Here is a 17,971-nt window from a genome sequence, read left to right on the forward strand (position 1 = left end):
AATCGTCGTGCGCCACGCGCAACTCTCGCTAACGTAAAAATCATGCCGATTCACCGGATAGTTATACGAGAATCGCCACATCGTGCATTCCTTTGCCAATAACTAGAAAGGAAGCGAACCTGTTTGATTAAGAAGCGCACAAGATACATCACCCAAGTAGGGGTTGCGTGACTTCCCGAAGGATTTAGCCCTCCGGCGTCAGGTTCGACGTCATGCTAGACGTCAGGCTCAACGTCACGGCCTCCTTCCTGACGATCTGAGGGAAGAAACCAGTGCTTCAAAGGCGCAAGCAAGAAACCAACGAGTCAACGGTAACGCGTGGAATCACGAATGTCTACCGATCTTCACGTCACACCATCGCTGCAGCAGATGCGACAAATATGTTACCTTCCCAGCCGGATACAGACACCAACGAAAACGAAAAGCGAAGAAGGCTGTTTCGGTTTTTTCCGGTGTTCGAAGTTTATTGAAGCATTTTTTAGGCGGTAACATTGAGTAAAAAAAATTGCAGATCAGTTGATTTAGAATACAATCATCCTTAGTTTTATTAGTGCGTTCTAATTTGGAACACGCTCCACGTGGCTTGTATGAAATGAGCCTGTAACTTAAAGAATTAAATGCGATCTGATGAAATGTTCTAGAAAATTAACAATACAGGTAAATGATTTTTTATGAGAAAAAACACCACATAAACTTCAGTTGAAAATGCATACGGGGGCTCAAAAAGCACAGAATCGGAGTTTTGCATGTTGGTTACATACTTATAAAGGATTTTAATATCGGTAATGGCTGCGATAGACATTATCAGGGGTGACACATGTATCTAGTTTTACATAATTCTTGTATTATCTAAAATCATAGTTACATTTCAAATGAAACGATCGATCGACTTCGCAAACAACAACAGAGAAGAATACTTTCGATACATGCCGTTAACCAAATCAATGATTATCACGTGGCCAATGAGTAATTCAATGGGAAGGGGTACCGTTATCATCTACTTCGACGAGACGTCGTTGATGAATGAGTTAATTGCTGAAGGCTCGACGCGAAAAAACAATGCCGAACTGTAGTGATAACCACGCGCCCAAGGAAGTACAAAATGCTCGTGACAGACCCCAAATTAGTGTTATCTTTTGACGCGCGTGGTCGAAGAATTACCCGCAGCAATAGAACCGATCGCGCAGATTGCCTATGGAGGAAAAGAAGAAGAAGAGGACCACCCCGCCATCGGTTTGATTGATTTATTGTCCGTCTGTTCGTCACAACATTTAGTATCGCCAGGAAAAGAATTTAAAAACAAGAATGGATAATAAAAACAAAAAGAACATGAACATCGTGTCTAACAGTAATCACTTAGGGGTACAGCTAGCGGTCATTAGTGCCGTCATTAGCGAGGTAGCTGCACGAGCGATATTCACAAACGGGTGGAATGTGACCGATGAAATGGAGGTCCACAGGAATGGAACAGGATTGACGATATGACGACCGAGTGTCGGTGTCGTTAAGGCATGGGCACCACATAAATCGGAATGTAAGGGTGACATCACAGTGGCGACCTACGGCGGCGGAGGCGACGGCGGTGGAGGACGGCTGTTTCATTTCGATGTATCTCTAGTAAATTCTTACAAAACTAATATGCAATAATTATCACAATCACTGTAAGTGTGGTCCAATCTCACGCACGCGTAGTAGATCAGTTGTCGGATGGAACGGTCCATGCACGGTCCATGCTTGTCGCTTTGTACTTAACTAATCTTAAACACGAACACGGAAGGAGTTGATCGTCGATTGGAGAATGCTTGGAATGCTTGGAATGCTTGCACTAATACTGCGGGCGCTCCGACCTTTTGCCATCGAACATAGGGTAGGGGGGAAGAATCCGCTCCACTCTACGATTCGTTTGCTATCGTATACGAAGCACGCTGAATGGTGGATCCCGGTTTCTCCTCCCCATCGTATGCCGTGTTGTCGATACCGTTGGGAGCGCTGGCCGCCTTACCATTGGCTAGCTCCGATTTCATCACCAAACGCTCACCCTCGATCGAGTGACGGATACCGTACGTGAAGTAGATGAAGTAACCGACTGCAATCCACACGGCGAACCGTATCCAGGTGCCGGAATCAAGTTGGAACATCAAGTACAGATTGAAGAACACACTAATCAGTGGTAGCAGTGGCACTAGCGGCACTTTGAACGTAAGCTTCACGCTATCGGTGGGCTGGAGAGATATAACGACAAACAGCGCAACCATGAGGGCCACCAGAATGGCCAATCCCGCGATCACACCCGGGTAGTCACCGTTGATATAGTCCTCGGCCGGGACCAGAATACCGCAGGCACCACAGACGAACACCGCTATCCGGAGGAGAAGGAGAAGAAACGGAGAGTTAGACATACGGAAGCACAGCTACCGTGCATTGTTCCCATGACTTACCAAAGATGCAAACACTGAATTTGACGATAGCCGACGAAAGGTGTGTCGGTTCCTTGATGCGCGATCCATTGACGATTTGACGGAGCACCTCCGGTACGGTTACACTGAAGCCCGTGGTGCTCATCAGCTCCTCTGATTGGTAACGAAGCACCAACACGCTGACGGCCACGATCGTATAAGCAAGCAAGGTTCCTATTGACATCATGTCAATTAGTTGTTGTAGATTAAACAAAGCTGCCATGATGGCCGCCAACAGGCCAGATAACATCGTAGCAAGCACCGGTGTCTGTGTCTTCGGATTAACCGTTTGCAGCTTCTTGTAGATGATGCCATCCGAGGACATGGCGTACAGCACACGGGGCAACGGGAACATGGCACCGAGCAGGCTGGTGCAGAGGGCAAAGATCGCACCAATCGAGACGATCCACTTGATCGCCGTCCAGCCAAGCGTTTCGAACAGATGCGGGAAGGGTGCTTCCGGGTCCTGCAGATAGTACGGCAAGGCCATCGTCAGCACGGTCGAAATGCCAAAGTATGCGAGGAAAATGATGATCAGCGAGATGACGATCGCAAGCGGAATGTTTCGCTCCGGATTCTGCGCTTCCTCCCCGGTGGTCGCAATACAATCGAACCCAACGAATCCATAGAAACACTTGGCCGCACCGGCCATAATGCCGGCGAAACCGAACGGTGCGAATCCTCCGGCACCTCCATTGGCACCGGCTGGAATGTCTTCCGGCTTGATAGACCAATTGTCCGGATCACAGTTCATTCCGCCCGCCACAAGTACAACACCGATCACGATCAAGTTGACGCCGGTGAAGATGTTGTTCATGAGCGTTGACTCCTTCACACCGTACGCCAGCAGTCCGGCCAGTATCAGCACCACGACGAAGGAGAAAAAGTCCGGATACTCGGACAGGAAGTCGACATCTATCGGCATGGCATCACGCATCGCGATGCTGATCTTGTTGTCGACCAACGAATCGATGTAACCACTCATACCACGTGCTACGCTCGATGTTCCTGAAAGGTGATTCCAAGCATAAGAGTCAGTTAAACTGCCAAGGACAGCGCTGGGAGGGGCTTCCACATGAGAGCAACCTACCGATCACATACTCCAGAATTAAGTTCCAACCGATCGTAAACGCAGTGAACTCGCCAATACTGACATAGCTGTACACGTATGCTGAGCCGGCCTTGGGAACACGGGCAGCAAACTCGGCGTAGCATAGGGCAGCAATGGCCGAGGCAATTGCGGCAACCAGAAACGAAACGACAACCGCTGGACCGGCCTGCTCACGGGCTACCGATCCGGCCAGCACGTACACACCCAGTCCGAGCGTACTGCCGACGCCGAGACCGGTGAGATCGAGTAGCGTTAGAACGCGCGCCAACTGTGACTCCGAGCCATCGTCTTCGTTCTGTTTCTTACGCGTCAACGCGGTCCAGAACCGTCGTAACGAGCTGTCCATGCGCATGATCGCGTCGCTTCGCCGTGCAGAGCTGAAAATGGAAAGGAAACAAAAGTGAACGTTAATACACCATTTGAAGGTTTTTAGCAGACAGGGCACCTGAAGAGTGACTCCACTGTGACCCCCCCAAAAAAAAAAAAAAAACTACAGATAATCAGAGCCGGGGATACTGTGCTCGATCATAAATAATAATAAGTGGACTATCAACGATCGAACTGTGCGTACGTGGAAATCTTATCGAGCGGAATTGGTGCAGGAAAGCGGAAAATTGGATTTCACGCGTGGCAGGAGAAATTCAATTAATGTATTCTAATATGCTGCCGTACCGGAGCGACGATGACGGACGACGATCATACCACCACACCATCGTGTCCCATCATGCTGCCGATCGCCGAAGTGATTTCTCTTGCATAAAATTAGTTCGATGGTGCGGTGCTGGTGCTCTCTATGGTGCGCGCCATGGGCTACTGAGCAAGGTCACGTGGAACTGAGCAACTAAAACATGATCGCCGCGACCGGAGGAGTAGCGAAACCGGTCCCACGGTGAACCTTTTCAGAGACACTTTTTTTTTCTAAGATCCGTGTATCCGCGACCGACAACCGACCGCGTTACTACTTGCATGTCCGTTGCATTGTAATGAGAGTCGCGCGCGAACTCGTTTGCCAACCGTTTTACAAGGAAGGGTGGATACGACGCGTGGCAACAGATCTTGAAAAAGGTTTCGGAGCGTTGACGGTGGTGTCGACCAGCAGCACCAATGACCTTCACCACGGTAGCTAGCGATTGAAATGCCGAACACCGAAACCGATTCGACTGGCCCTTTGAAGGGCGGGCGACAAAGGGGACATGCTGTTCGGTGGTCGTGTTTGTGTCGAATCATTCTACGTTCGCCAGGTAAACATCTTTTTATCATTATTGCGCTGACTCATCGCAGAGTAAAGGGCACAATTGGGTGGCCGCTACGAGATCCAAAGCTGCGCGACATTTTGAGTAGTCAGCGTTCGATAGTGGCGGCACAATAAGGAACAAGTCACTCATGCACTACTAATTGAGCTGTTAGCGGACAGAGCATATGCCTTTCCAATCATCGCGCTTAATGATCCGGGAGCGACCCTGTGCCAGTACAGCGAGCCTCATCGCCGAGAGCTAACAGGCAAGGCAAACAAACAAACTGATCCAATATTGATGTGTTCGATTGTGGTTAACATGCTGACGCTAACATAACAGCCAATCATCAGATATTAACAACTTACTTAGCACCATTTCGTTACCAATTCATACGTTCGGTACTGCGGTTTCATCTAAAGCAGTCTGGCTATAGAACATATCAGTGAACAATCAGTCAGAACTAAGCATACAACACGGACTAAGACACAACAATGTTAATAAATTTGAAAACAAAATTATACTTGGGAAAGGAAAAGTCAGTTGGTCGAACTATACTTTGAAGGTGTTTACAACATGCTTTAAAGATTATTCCTTGGCGAAAAATGGGAGAAGAATCTGATTTCACCGTAGTGCATTTTCTGTATTTATCAGTTTTCAAACGGATAAAAATAAGACAAAACTAGCAGATCTAAAATCTTTTGTTGGCAGAGAATGATAAAGCGAAACGCCCTGAACCGTGCCATGGTTTGAGGTTGGCATTCAAAAATCGATTCTCCCAACCCAACCCCCCCAGCGATTGGCTACGTTTTGCGACCATAACACCACATCCACATTATGGCGATCGCGCCTCAACGAGTGTGTGCGGTAATAGCGGAGGGTGACCATTATACAAGCCCACATCATTTCTTATGTCCCCGTGGAGCGCTGGCTTAAAATGGCGATTTGCTACAGATATTGAGGCCAATCCGCACCCGAAAAGCGCCCCCTTCCATCTATCCAGCGCCGATCTATCCACCAGTGGGCCACCTTTTGCCGTACCAGCTTTCACAAAACAATGGACCCACCGATGACAAAACACATTGGTCGTTTTCGTGAATGAGTTCTCCTGGCCTGGTAGTACGATCACAGTGCGATCATCGCCATCATCGCGGTCCGGTTGCTGCGCAGGCATTAGCAAGAACTCCGAACGTTGCAGCAGCAGCATGCAGCAGCAGCAGCAGTAGCAACATAATGGTGTTCACAACAGGTCATAACATGTAATGCAATTAAACCATTGCATAAGGTTAGAGTGTTGTAGCTTATCTAGTGGGGAACCATCGTGCGCATGACAACTCGGTGGCACATTCTTCATCTTCGCTTTGCTTCGTCTCTGGCGTCTGGCTTTCTGATAACCATCGGCGTGTTTGCCACCAGTAGCCAGAACCCACATGGTCGTTGTGGCAATCGGAATGGAAATTCACCAGTAAACATTTCCATTGCAGTCGCAGCATAAGCATAGTCGGTATGGCGACCGAGAGGCATCGATAGAATGGTGAGTTATGGTACCCCTGAACCCCCGTGGAAGACGGGTTAGGCACCAAAGAAGGGGGGTCCAATTATTGACATCGACCACCGCTGACAACATAATTCATCTCGCTCCCGGCAAGGACGGCCATTGAACCATGCACCGAACGCCGCATCGCGCAATCATGCTGCTCAGCTGCCATCATGCTGAGCCAGTGGAGCTATCTCCCCCCTAGTCCCCCCTCGCCCCACCTCGTCACGTCCCAGCACAACAAACATTGCTATCACCTTTTTGTTTTGCTCCACTGTTTCGCGTTCGAACGCTGCAGCGATCGCGATGGCGGGGTACGGCGAGTAGCTGCGAGGGCCCGCGCGGCACGTTTGCCTTGACTAGGCCACTATGTCATCGCCACCGATCGAGCGATCGTAGGTGCGATGGGTTCTTACTCGCCCCGATCCGGTTGTGGTGGCCATGGCTTCGGAATACGGAAGTGTCAAGGCGTAACCGATGGTGGCTTCTGCAGACAGAACCGATCGCTGCACTGCACAGCACGATGAAGTGAAAGCTTCCTGTCTGAGCAGACTACATGGCTACCGTTTTCCTAAACTGGAATCTGGCAATCCGATGGTCTGGCAAGTGTTTGCTTGATTGTGGTTTGTTTGGGAATGGAAATTACCCAACGGGAATGCCAACGACCACCGATTCGTCTTCAGCCAGCGTTCCCGTGGCTCACGCCAGTCAGTTTCTCTAATCAGTTGGAGCCCGAAGAAGAAGCGCATAAGTCCCTGAACCGAATTAGGGGCTGTGATAGCACCGCCGAGGGCTTATATAGACCCTGTACGATCCATCGTACGACGATTGGCGTCAATTGCCCCGATTAGACGTTGTCGACGCGTGAATTATGAGGGCCCCCGGAGGCCTAATGGATTCGTTTGTTTGACAGAACGATTTAGATAACTTGTGGTGCGCACGAACGCCGCGTCGAGCTTTATCGGTGCGTTGGGTCCACCGGCTTAGCTGGCACCAAGCCGCCCCCGCCACGGCGGTTTGTTCCACGCCCCACAGAAGCGCCACACGCCGCTATGAGCGAAATGCGTCGCGAATGAAGGGGTTTGCGGTAGCAATGTGGGAGGAATGTTTGTCAGCAGCTTAGCACTGCCGGACCGATGGTGCCATACGCCATACAGATAATGCACCGACACCTGAGACCTGCACGGCCGATAGTACGGCGGCCGTTACATTTTTGGAGAGTGTGCCCCGTAGGATTAGCCTGGAGTACATCGCAAGGGTCGTCGACAATGTTACGCGTTCATGCATGCCATCGATGTCGCTATAAGCGTTCGAAACGTAAGCGTTGCCAGTGAGCATCCATAGAGCGATTCTCTGTGATCATCGATGAAATGCTGGTGACAGCGAATCGCGTGTGTAATCAGTCAGCACACAGGTGGGCATTTTATCGCGGCGTCAAGGTGAAGAGGCTTAGAAGAACGTGTTAAAATGGGGCTTGATAGATGCCTCAGGAGCTACCGGAGGAGTAAACGTGAGTGAATGTAATCGATGTATCCGGTGGCTGCCAACGTGCACCGACATTTCTATATCGTTGAATCATTATAATCTCTCCGTTCTTGCTATTCTGATCTCAAGCACAGGAGCAAGGTATATTGAAAAAAGGAATAAATCCAATAGATACGTTAACAATAGACCCATTCGAATTGATAGATTCTTGTGTCGTTTAAACATTTTAAAGTTTTACAAAAAAACTGCTAAAGAACAGTTAAGGGGAGTAATTTAAATGGTTCATTATCCCGATCAATTGCTCGTTTCCGTAACGGTGTGTGGGCAACACTCACTGTGTCGAACCATACACCACACATATTTATGCAAATTTAAAATACTTGTCCAGTCCATGAGAGGATCGCTATAAATAGAAGGTAAAAGACAAGTGCCTTGAATTGACATCATTAGGGGGAGCAGGTACACCGAGTTGGTGGTACACTACGCTGCTACACTTCTTTGCATCTGCTTATTTATTTTATTCAGTTGATGGTTGATTTCAAACTTCGAACTCCATCGCCCTTAATCCATACAATTCGTCTACCATGCGACGATGACAAACCATTACGGAAACGAAACGATGACAGAGACTATTGTGTATGCCGCATACTATCTACTAGACCGGTACTATCAGCGATAAAATGCCGGATACCGTGCGATGATGGATCGTGTCAATGCGATTCCAAACACATTGTTCAGTGTTCGGCAATCCCGCGATTGTAGAAAACAACTCGAGGCCTACGATGATAAGCCAACTCATTCAGAACGATAGAGACAAGTGGCTGCCAACAGTTTGATTAAAAAAAAACGAAAAAGCCAAAAAAAAAAACAACAGAAAGGTTGGATTTGGGATGGTGACATATCCAGCGAGAGCCCTCTCTGCAACCCGCCAGATAACATAGCCATCCATTTAAATTTACTCGCAGTATTGTCGACACCCCCAGTGTTGTAATGGCTCGGAATGGATGGAAGTAGGTTAATTGCACAACGAGGTGGGGAGGTTCGGTTCCCGTTCGCCGCTACCCACAAGAAATGGGTTGCATATGAATGCCTCCAACCGCAAGATCGTTCAACGAACACAGGTTTACTGACTTCCAGTCCATCAACTTCTCCCGTTCTTTTGAAGGAGTTTTGAAGGACTCTTCGCAAACACTCCGCCGCTCTCCCAATATTCGCACATCATTATCTCATTAGTCGTGACGGAGTACCTACGGGATGCATACGATGAAGCACGCTCGATCCGTGCATGTATGAGGTTAAGGTTGGCATCTTTACATTAATGATCGTCAGTTCGAACCGTCAGCGGATACGATGTGAAGATAGCATTGTAAAGCATAGCGTAGCGTAGCAAGCACACGATCATCACTGACCGACCTTCACAGTCCACGAGAAATATGCAAATGTAATTAATTTCACTCGGATAAGGTTATGTATCCGTGTCCCACCCAGTTCACCATCAGTATCTAAACCATTAACGCATGCTCCAACCGGTGTAAAGATTTACGAGGTCAACACTTCAGACCACGAACTACATACAGCTCCAATCACGTCTTGCCAAAAAACAAGAAAATCCCATTTGCGGGTTTGCGGGTGATTTCGTGTGTTGCTTTATCTAAGGCCTCCGGCGTCACTTGAGATGCTTCCAAACTGGAAGGACATGATGGTCATGCGTGGGTCGCAATGTGGTCAACCCGCAGTCCTTATGTCTTCTTCGCGAAACCTTTTGGGGTGGTTTTGCAATGGGAAACGACAAAAAAAGAACATGGCTTCGAATTGAAAGAAAAAACAAAACACCTCTATGGCCGCCACCATGCCGATCAATCGCTTCAGCCAAGCAAAAACAAGACTTTCAAATCACCCTTGAATCTAGCGAACGAAAAGCGTTTCGCGTAGCCTCCGTCTAACCGGTTTTCGTCCAACAGACCATAGTTTCATGCTAGATGCATGTGTGATCTGTGTTTAAAAATGCTTTGAGTTTCGCTTCCCAAAAATATGGGAATATAGGCGCAAGCGTAATAGCGCACCAGGGCCATCCTGTTGGAACACTTTACGACTTTTCTTGCGTAAACGGGGGTCGTCTCTGGGGGGGCGGCGAGGAAGCTACTCTCTAATTTGCAAGCCGGCGATGCCGAACCGAAAGTCAGTAAAACGCCAAAGTTTTATGCCAAAGTTAATGTTGCAGCATAAATTACTCAGCGATTGAAGTCTATTATCGTTTAAGTACCGTCACACCGCTGTACACTGCACGTGCGCAGACGAATAGCGGACGATTCGATTCCGTCTCCATAAAATACGGTGTTTACAGCGCACCACGAAGATGCCACTTGCCAACGGGCCCGTGATGGGGTAAGGTACCTTCACCGAATGAAAAGCTGCTGCTGCTTCAAGTACATCGTACGTTTCCTGAATATCTTCTTTTTGGGGGAAGTACCGGGCGGCGGCGAATGAGACAGAATTCGCGGATTGAACTTGCTTCGCATCCCACACATGTGGGGAGAGGTTAGCGTTATATATTAACATGACGAGCGAGAACATCGTCACGAGTTGTTTTGGATTTCCCCCTTCTGATCTTCTGGTCCACACCACACTCATCGCGAAAGCCCAAACGATGGAACTCGTTTCGCCAATGCCGTTCGGCTTCTCGTCAAGGTGCGATCACCAAGCGGGCAAGCAAGCGAATACTATGCGAAGGGAAACGAGAAACCAAATCCACGATTCTACGATCGAGCTCGTTCCATCAGTAGCCATTTCGGACGCCGGGACGTTCAGGCCCAAAATGATGGGCCTGACGGTCTTGTCGTTTGCATTCGCATTTCAGGTTTCTGGCGACATGTTTTGCACATCGCGCGAGCCCCACACGAAACGATACCACAAAACCAAAGGGGCAGAGACAACACACGTCCGGTCGCCGGTGCCGAGTTTAATGCACTATCATTAAGGTTTCCAGTTTTTTTTTTTATGCTCTCTTTGGCCCTATGCTGCTGCCTATCACAGGCTTCTGTAGACTTCTTGGTTTCTTGGTCCAGCTTGTTCCCTTATAGATAAAAAGAAAACTGGTTTCGGAACCTAAATTATATCCGCTTGTTGGCATGATCACACACAATCGAAGGTGTGTTGCCGTTGCCGTTTTTTATTTTTTTTTATCATTTTTTACCCTTTAATATGATCCTTTTTCACATTTAGTTTCTAGAAAAACTTCCACAGAATTACTCTTCAGCAATTCCGCCGAAAGTATTCCATAAAAGGAAAAGATGACTACACACGTTCGTTTAAATAGAGTTTAATTGATGCGCGAAAGAAGAAAAAAAAGATTAAAATGTGCCTTCAGGCATTGCCATTTTTTTAACAATTCCCTTGCTAATGAGGGAGCAATCCATGCGAAAGATCAATCATTTTCCCAACACAAATCAATTAATGGGGCTCTCCGTTGCGACCATCATTTATCATAATTCCACAAGAAAGGAAATCAGCAGGAACAAGCCCGGGGGGGGAAATGCTCCTGCTTGGGGTCCCATGGAAGGGATGGTGCATTTTTTTGAAGAATTCACCATTTACGCTTGTCTACATTGTAACGAACTGCTTCTTTTTTTGGGAAGGGGATCGCAGCTCACACAATAATCGCTGTAAATTTTTTTTGATCGATTACGCAGTGCGGGGAAGCAGAGCGAATGCAAGCGATGTACAAGCAGCGTCAGAGCTTGTCACCATTTCAACAGTGAGATAAACCACGCAGCTTGACCACCACCCGAGCGCTGTTGATGGATTATGGGGCCACGATGATCGAGCAAAGTCACTGGGGGATGGAAATTAAATTCAAGTGCTCAAAATGAGGGATGCGCACGGAAAATTCCGCCTTCCGCCAGGAATAAGCAGAGGATTTAAATCAAATCAAATCAAATCAAAAGCGCCACTTACGCAACTTGCGTACCGCCACTGCCCAATTAGTGCCAACCGAACGGACCGTGTCACGTTTTCGAAGGTTAGGGCCTCGCTGCTCACTGGCCGAAGGGCTTTGGACTACTACGCGACACTCATCAGCAATAAAGATCGAGTTGACGAGGCACGTGCCACGGTTTCACGGGGAAGCACACTTCGGCAGGCGAGAGGTAACGCAGGCAATACGTAAACCATTAGAACAAGTCGCTGTCCCCGACCATATCCTCGCGAGTCGCGCAAACCTCGCCAACCTTGTGCTTCATATACGGATGCTTGTGGGATGTGAGGTGACTGGCGGTGTGCAGCAGGCCACGTTTAGAACACTTGAGTAACCGCCCCAAAGTGGAGCACGGTGCCATCGGGACGATCGCGTGAGAGAAGAAGGCTGTGGCAATCGTTTTCAAATTTGCCAGCTACATCAAACAGCTTTCTCTTTCGCAGTGATACAACTCGCTGGCCGGATACGTGGAACCCCTCGCATGGCGTTGCGGTTAGTACTTCAAAACACCTTTTTCGATTGGGCCAACAACACATGCAATCTGCGCTAATTTTTTTTTTTTCGTGTTTTGTGCCGAACTTTGATTACCTTTAATTTCCGCCGTTGACACCAATTGGAACCGCAAAGCTTTATAGCACCGCGCTACGACTGCACTGTGTATTGTGGTTGTTTCGCCTAAGCTAAGCTTTAGACGAAAATGTGCCAATCCTAACACGCTACGGACACTCGAGATTCGACTCGATCACCTGCACAACGCCCGCTGGCTCACTGGCACACGAAATGTCGAGACCGATCGGATGGCGATCTGTAAACAGCGAAGGGGAGGTACCACCGTGGCTGCCGACGAACACGCGCGTGTGACAATGTGAGGTACTAACGCTTTCAGACCGTACCGGTCGGCGTCTGCTGCTGGAGTGTTGTGCACTTTTTCTAGCGACTTCCACATCAGGTCTGCTCAGGTGAGCCCCTCCGCACGCGCTCTCTCTCTCGGTAGTTCGCGGCGCTTAATGGTGGTCCAACGGATGGATGGATGGATGGATAGCGAAACGCGCTACCGCGGGATCGCAGAGAGCAGAGCAGAACTGTACGCAGGTGTGTGAGTAAGATTGTAAGGAAAGGGTAATAGTAAGAGACACCACGAAACGCAACGACCTGGGCTGACTGGCGGCCTTCCGATGACAATGACGATCACCTGCTCAGGAGGTACAGCGCCACGAACGCGGAGCAGGCGGTGGCAATGTATTAGATTCGGTGGATTTGATGTGCTAAGATTGATGCTAATGTTATCGTTCGATGGGCGAGATGATAAACCCCTCAAACTATCCTACTTCGTTCATTAATGCAGGATAATATTTTGTCTTTCCTTTTCCTGTACCTCTCCAAACCGACACAAATACCTCGTTTAGTTGCTAAATGTGTACAGCTTGTGCATAAAACTGGTTGAAATGATATATTTGTTCAAGAGCTTTACAACACTCTTTACTAGCAGGATACAACCGATTTCACTTCAACATCATATTCCTCTGGGTAAACCAAATTGAGAGACAGTAAAAGGTGGCATGTTGACCAGCTGACTGCAGAATTGCCAACGGTCGATTGGACTTGCCTGCACTCGAAATCTGGAGTACGAATCTCGACGGAAAAATGTGACTACGTCATTGGAAGCGCGTGCTTAAGGCCACTTCTGCGAGCGACTTCAGATTAGATTCCGCGACGCTTTATACTCCTGCACTGGCACAGTGGGGGCAGTATAGTACGGTTTCCATGCAATTAGACCAGCCGCCATTTCAAAAGACTATAAACACTCCTCTGTACAAGTCCAAGGGCGTGCGCTATCATCACGGATTGAATGGTTTCGATGCGATGCGATGCGATGCAAGGCATGCTTGGGGAAATCCTTAAACATTAGATTTGGCGATGTAGTTTCGGATTAAACATATTAGGCAAAAAAGCCTTAGACCGCTTTAAATGCACTTGTAGCAATCATTGGTAAGCCACTTGTGTTGTGACGCAAAAGGTTTCTGACCGGATCCTCAAACAAAATCCACCAGCCAGGTCGTATCGTCTGGGTATGCGGCACCGTTATCATCCTAACCCGGGGGTACAATGTGCAGTGATAACACATCCATCCACCCTCCGAATCACCCAAAATTGCCAATCGTGACGCGGCCACATTGATTGATGCCGAAATTGAAGATTATAGGGCTGGATCGCAGGGTGATTGGGCAATCGATTCAGTGGGTGAATGGATACCGTAGCCGGAGATTGGAGTAATGATGTTGTTGTCGTTCTACTACGAGACCGCCGCTATCGGATCGTCTAGTTCGGGCCGGATTCTTGATCGGCCGCACTGGTACGCCGACATAATTTACAGCAAATGAACACTACCCGGCGTACCGGTGCGATAAGGCGAGATATTGTTTCGGAAGCTATTACACCGCAGCAAGCTATCGCAATGCCGCCGTGGCCTACTATCGCACAAGCCATGTGCTTTCGTATGATTTATGTCTCAGGCTCAGACCATTGATCGGTATCTCTGTCAAAGAATAGTGGATAGCGTTGACTAGAGATACTTTCACCCACCAAGAAAGGGACCCTCCAGGACATTTTCTGCGACACTCCTGATCTGGTAATATCTCGAAATGAGCTCCTGCACTTCTGCAAGTAGTAGCGCGATCTCTCCATATCGCAGCGGTTATCGTACGTACGTACAAGGCGTGTACAGCCCACCGAAACGTGATCATCCAAGCCCGTTCGTCATTACATTTCCTCATTAAGCCATCCAAAAAGGGCTCCATAAAAAAGACGAACAAACAAACGTTGTACACATTTCGCGCTGCATTGCTCGGCTCGATTGCGTTTATCGTGGCACCGGAGTAAGCACTCTTATCATTTGCAGAACCGGTCCTGTACCTGCCTACAGCTTTCGTACTGTAATTACGGTAGTAGAGTTGAAGGAGAAAACCTGTGATGATGACCAGGCGAGGTACAACAAAGGGTATTGCGCGTAATTTACAGCCGCAATGTGCACACAAATGTGGGAATCAAGTATTTAGCCACTATGTAGGTACGTCGAGAGTGGAAGGGTGGAAGGATGGCGGGACGATTAGTTGAATAATATTACACGATATCAAAAATTGGACTCGGACATTGAACGGACCCGACTTATCCACTGAAGCAACCGGTGGCAAAGGACGAACTATGAACTATATCAGAGTGGGATCTTTGAGGAAATAAAACTTACCTTACCGAGACGAGTTCGCTGTTTATCCGCATCATCGGTCTTGATATCGCCATTCCACCTTAATTTAGGCCTACCACACAATCGATCTGTCCATCTCGTGGGTGTAAGGAGTTGGGATGCGCTGATTATTGATACTTTTTTTCAATTAGCCACTCGCAATACGTGCTTACTCACTGAATGAAACTGATCCAATCCATAGAATTTTCTTGACGTGCTTTCTTTCTGTTTGCGTGCAATGATTACTTGATGTTCTATTTTGTTGGACTACTGCTTCACTAATCGAAGCAATCGACAGGAAGCAGCCATTTATCTCTTTTTCTTTTATACGCCTAGCGTTTAGTTGATAGAAGGGAACTTAAATTATGGACAAACTGTGAGGTGGAGCTACCGGCTTTCGTGCCTGCAAGGTTTGTGCCGATGCCGGAATGGTGGTGCAGCCAACGCACGAGTGTAGCGTTTCGTGAATGAAAATGTCACAATCGATGCAGAACACCATACGGCAGGCATCACACTCGTACACCATCTTGTCCGTGGCGATGGTGAGCGGTTTCTGGCAGGCGTAACAGTTATTAACCGGCACTTCTCGTGCTTCTTGTTGTACTTGCTCGAGCGTAAGCTCCTTGAAGTGTGGCACCGGAAACAGATGATGAAAGCTACGGGCCAGATGTGGTGCCGAAGCGAGCGTCAAACCGCACGCAGAACACTCAACCGGCAGCTCACAGTACTTGCTGTAGCACTGTGGACAGTGGTACCCGCCCGAGGTCAGCTTGGCCGGTTCGTCAGCACTATCGATGTGGCACATGCACATCGTCAACGGTGGCTCCTTACCCGTCTCCGTCTTGCCGTGCGGAAAGCCCATTTTGATAAGGGAAAACTCCTGTTGATTGCCTGCCTGCGGTGGATCGATGTGCTGCAGCAACTGGTCCTTGTAGTGTGCATCGTCCAAGACGGCACCATACGTACCGCCCGTCTCGGTGCAGAGATACTTGCAGATACGGATCTCGGCCGACAGCGAAACGACCGAGCAACGAATGCCTTCCGCCTTGAGCGTCTCAATCGTCACGTGAATATCGGTCGGATCGCAGGTCGTAAGACTTCCCATGATCACCAGCACCTCACGGCTCGCATGCGAGGGAACAAGCTTTAACGTTTTAAGGGCCAGCTCCAGGCCATTCTGCAGCGATGGTTCACCGGTTAGCGGCGTGTTGAGTGCGTGCACCGCCTTCACGTGCTTCCGGGCCGTACCGCTTAGCTCGGTGATCTTTTCCGCTCGCTTTGCCTTCATCGCAATGACACCGAGCTGCGAGATGGGATTTTGATCGAAAAACTCTTCGATAAACAGCTCCAGGAGTTTGAGTGAACAGATGAAGCGCGTGGGTTTCAGATCCGGCACACTCATCGCTTCGGAGCAATCGAGCAGGACGTACAGGTGGCGCATCATACCGAGCTTGCTGAAACCGCGCTTCATCGCCTGCCGCTTTCGCTTCGCTTTCTGTATGATATCGGTTACGGATCCTTCGATCAATCCATCGTCGTCCTCTTTGATTGCCTCCCTGGTGTTAACGATAACGAGAAGAACCGGTAAAACCAATCCGTGAAACGCTTTTGTTCTGCAGCTTCCTTACCATGTTTTCTCGTATCCCGTCTCCCAGCGATACTCCTTTGGATCTTCCTCTTCTGCCATCGTGCTCTCCCGATTTTACGAACGCACAACAACGATGATGGCTGGAAGGAGAAATCGATGGTTAAGGCAACAGTTCCTAGCAGTATCAAGATCCTCTCTACTTGCCGGTGCAGTTTCCGATCGTTTCTTTGATCACGGCCGCAGATTTCTATGCTCTTTGCAGTTGATTCTGGCCCACTTCTTTCCAACAGGAAACGATGGTGGGAGTTGGGAAACGGTTTTAATTCACTCTTATCTCCTTTACATTGTCCAAAAAACCTAAATGCTTCCCATTTTCACAGCGATTTCCCGGAGCCAGTTCGGAACATCTTTACAACTCGTAAACAACACTATAGAAATCATAGAATCTGTGCGATGTTTTCGCAGTTTGACGTTTTGCATCCTCGATTTGGTCAAGTGGGCTGTGCAAAACACGGAACTCCCGGATTTTCGGATTTAGTTAACTAAACTACTTAACTAAATTAACTCTATCGACTGACCGAGTTTCCAGGCTAATTACTATCCGTAACAACCAGCAGCACACGATGGCATCGAAGGTAGTGGGCAAGAAGTTCAAGTGGGGCCTAGATTTCAATACCAAGTAAGTATGCGGGTGTGCCAGGGATCCGTGCAAACAATCCGCCGTGCTCACGCTGTGTTTTTTTTCGCAGGCCCCGCAGCAGCAACTCGGATATCCCGGCACCGCCCGGCTACAACCCGTCGGCCGACGTGGTCAGCAACAGGGTATCGAACCCGACCGACCAGAGCCATTTGATTCTGAAAAAGTCATGGGAAATCGCCCTCGGACCCATCAAGCAGTTCCCCATGAACCTCGTGATCATGTACATGTCCGGCAACTCGATCAGTATCTTCCCTATCATGATGGTGGTCATGATGTTCATACGGCCCGTAAAGAGCATCCTCGCGACACATTCCACGTTCAGGGTGATCGAAGGAGTGTCCGCCACCGGGCAGAAGCTGGTGTTCCTACTTGGCAATCTGGTCAACGTTGGACTCGCACTGTACAAGTGCCACAGTATGGGGCTCCTGCCAACGCATGCGTCCGATTGGCTGGCGTTCGTCGAACCCCAGGCCCGATTGGAGTACTCCGGCGGTGGTATCTCTCTGTTCTGAGCGGAGACTATAGGCGGCGGATTGGGTGCATTTTCAAGAATTGTTTGTATTTATTCTACACTGCAACGTAAAGCTTGATGAGGTGTTGTGTGGTCGGACGAATAAAGATAAAAGACAGTAAATAACAGACAGCGAG

General features: G+C 48.7%; 3 protein-coding genes across 3 annotated transcripts in view; 1 reads left to right on the forward strand and 2 right to left on the reverse strand.

The window, feature by feature from the left end:
• Positions 1-1,230: 1,230 nt before the first annotated feature.
• LOC126575526 (cationic amino acid transporter 3-like) lies at positions 1,231-12,739 on the reverse strand. Its single transcript, XM_050236253.1, has 4 exons — positions 12,383-12,739; positions 3,547-3,944; positions 2,439-3,464; positions 1,231-2,359 (listed from the first exon to the last, which is right to left on the reverse strand). Exons 2-4 carry the CDS (start codon positions 3,917-3,919, stop codon positions 1,893-1,895), a joined length of 1,866 nt encoding a protein of 621 aa, XP_050092210.1. The 5' UTR covers positions 3,920-3,944; positions 12,383-12,739; the 3' UTR covers positions 1,231-1,892.
• Positions 12,740-15,298: 2,559 nt separating this feature from the next.
• LOC126574967 (general transcription factor IIH subunit 2) lies at positions 15,299-17,005 on the reverse strand. Its single transcript, XM_050235409.1, has 3 exons — positions 16,828-17,005; positions 16,664-16,763; positions 15,299-16,591 (listed from the first exon to the last, which is right to left on the reverse strand). Exons 2-3 carry the CDS (start codon positions 16,720-16,722, stop codon positions 15,394-15,396), a joined length of 1,257 nt encoding a protein of 418 aa, XP_050091366.1. The 5' UTR covers positions 16,723-16,763; positions 16,828-17,005; the 3' UTR covers positions 15,299-15,393.
• A 105-nt stretch (positions 17,006-17,110) lies between these two features.
• Positions 17,111-17,971, forward strand: part of LOC126574447 (ER membrane protein complex subunit 4) — a 953-nt gene continuing 92 nt past the window's right edge. The window contains exons 1-2 of the mRNA XM_050234650.1: positions 17,111-17,302; positions 17,373-17,971. The exon at positions 17,373-17,971 is cut by the window's right edge and continues 92 nt beyond it. Coding sequence (XP_050090607.1) covers positions 17,247-17,302; positions 17,373-17,835 — 519 coding nt within the window. The 5' untranslated portion in view covers positions 17,111-17,246 and the 3' untranslated portion in view covers positions 17,836-17,971. The remainder of the gene's footprint in view (positions 17,303-17,372) is intronic.

This window comes from Anopheles aquasalis, chromosome 3 (assembly GCF_943734665.1).
Source record: "Anopheles aquasalis chromosome 3, idAnoAquaMG_Q_19, whole genome shotgun sequence".
NCBI classification, from domain to species: domain Eukaryota; kingdom Metazoa; phylum Arthropoda; class Insecta; order Diptera; family Culicidae; genus Anopheles; species Anopheles aquasalis.

What these genes read in the sequence shown, in the direction of transcription:
- LOC126575526 (XM_050236253.1), bottom strand. Translation starts at nt 3,919, where the DNA reads ATGCGCATGGACAGCTCGTTACGACGGTTCTGGACCGCGTTGACGCGT. An exon ending in AATTCTGGAGTATGTGATCG is followed by an intron (nt 3,465 to 3,546) that starts GTAGGTTGCTCT and finishes ATCACCTTTCAG; the next exon opens with GAACATCGAGCGTAGCACGT. An exon ending in ATTCAGTGTTTGCATCTTTG is followed by an intron (nt 2,360 to 2,438) that starts GTAAGTCATGGG and finishes TCCTCCGGATAG; the next exon opens with CGGTGTTCGTCTGTGGTGCC.
- LOC126574967 (XM_050235409.1), bottom strand. Translation starts at nt 16,722, where the DNA reads ATGGCAGAAGAGGAAGATCCAAAGGAGTATCGCTGGGAGACGGGATAC. An exon ending in ACGGGATACGAGAAAACATG is followed by an intron (nt 16,592 to 16,663) that starts GTAAGGAAGCTG and finishes CGTTAACACCAG; the next exon opens with GGAGGCAATCAAAGAGGACG.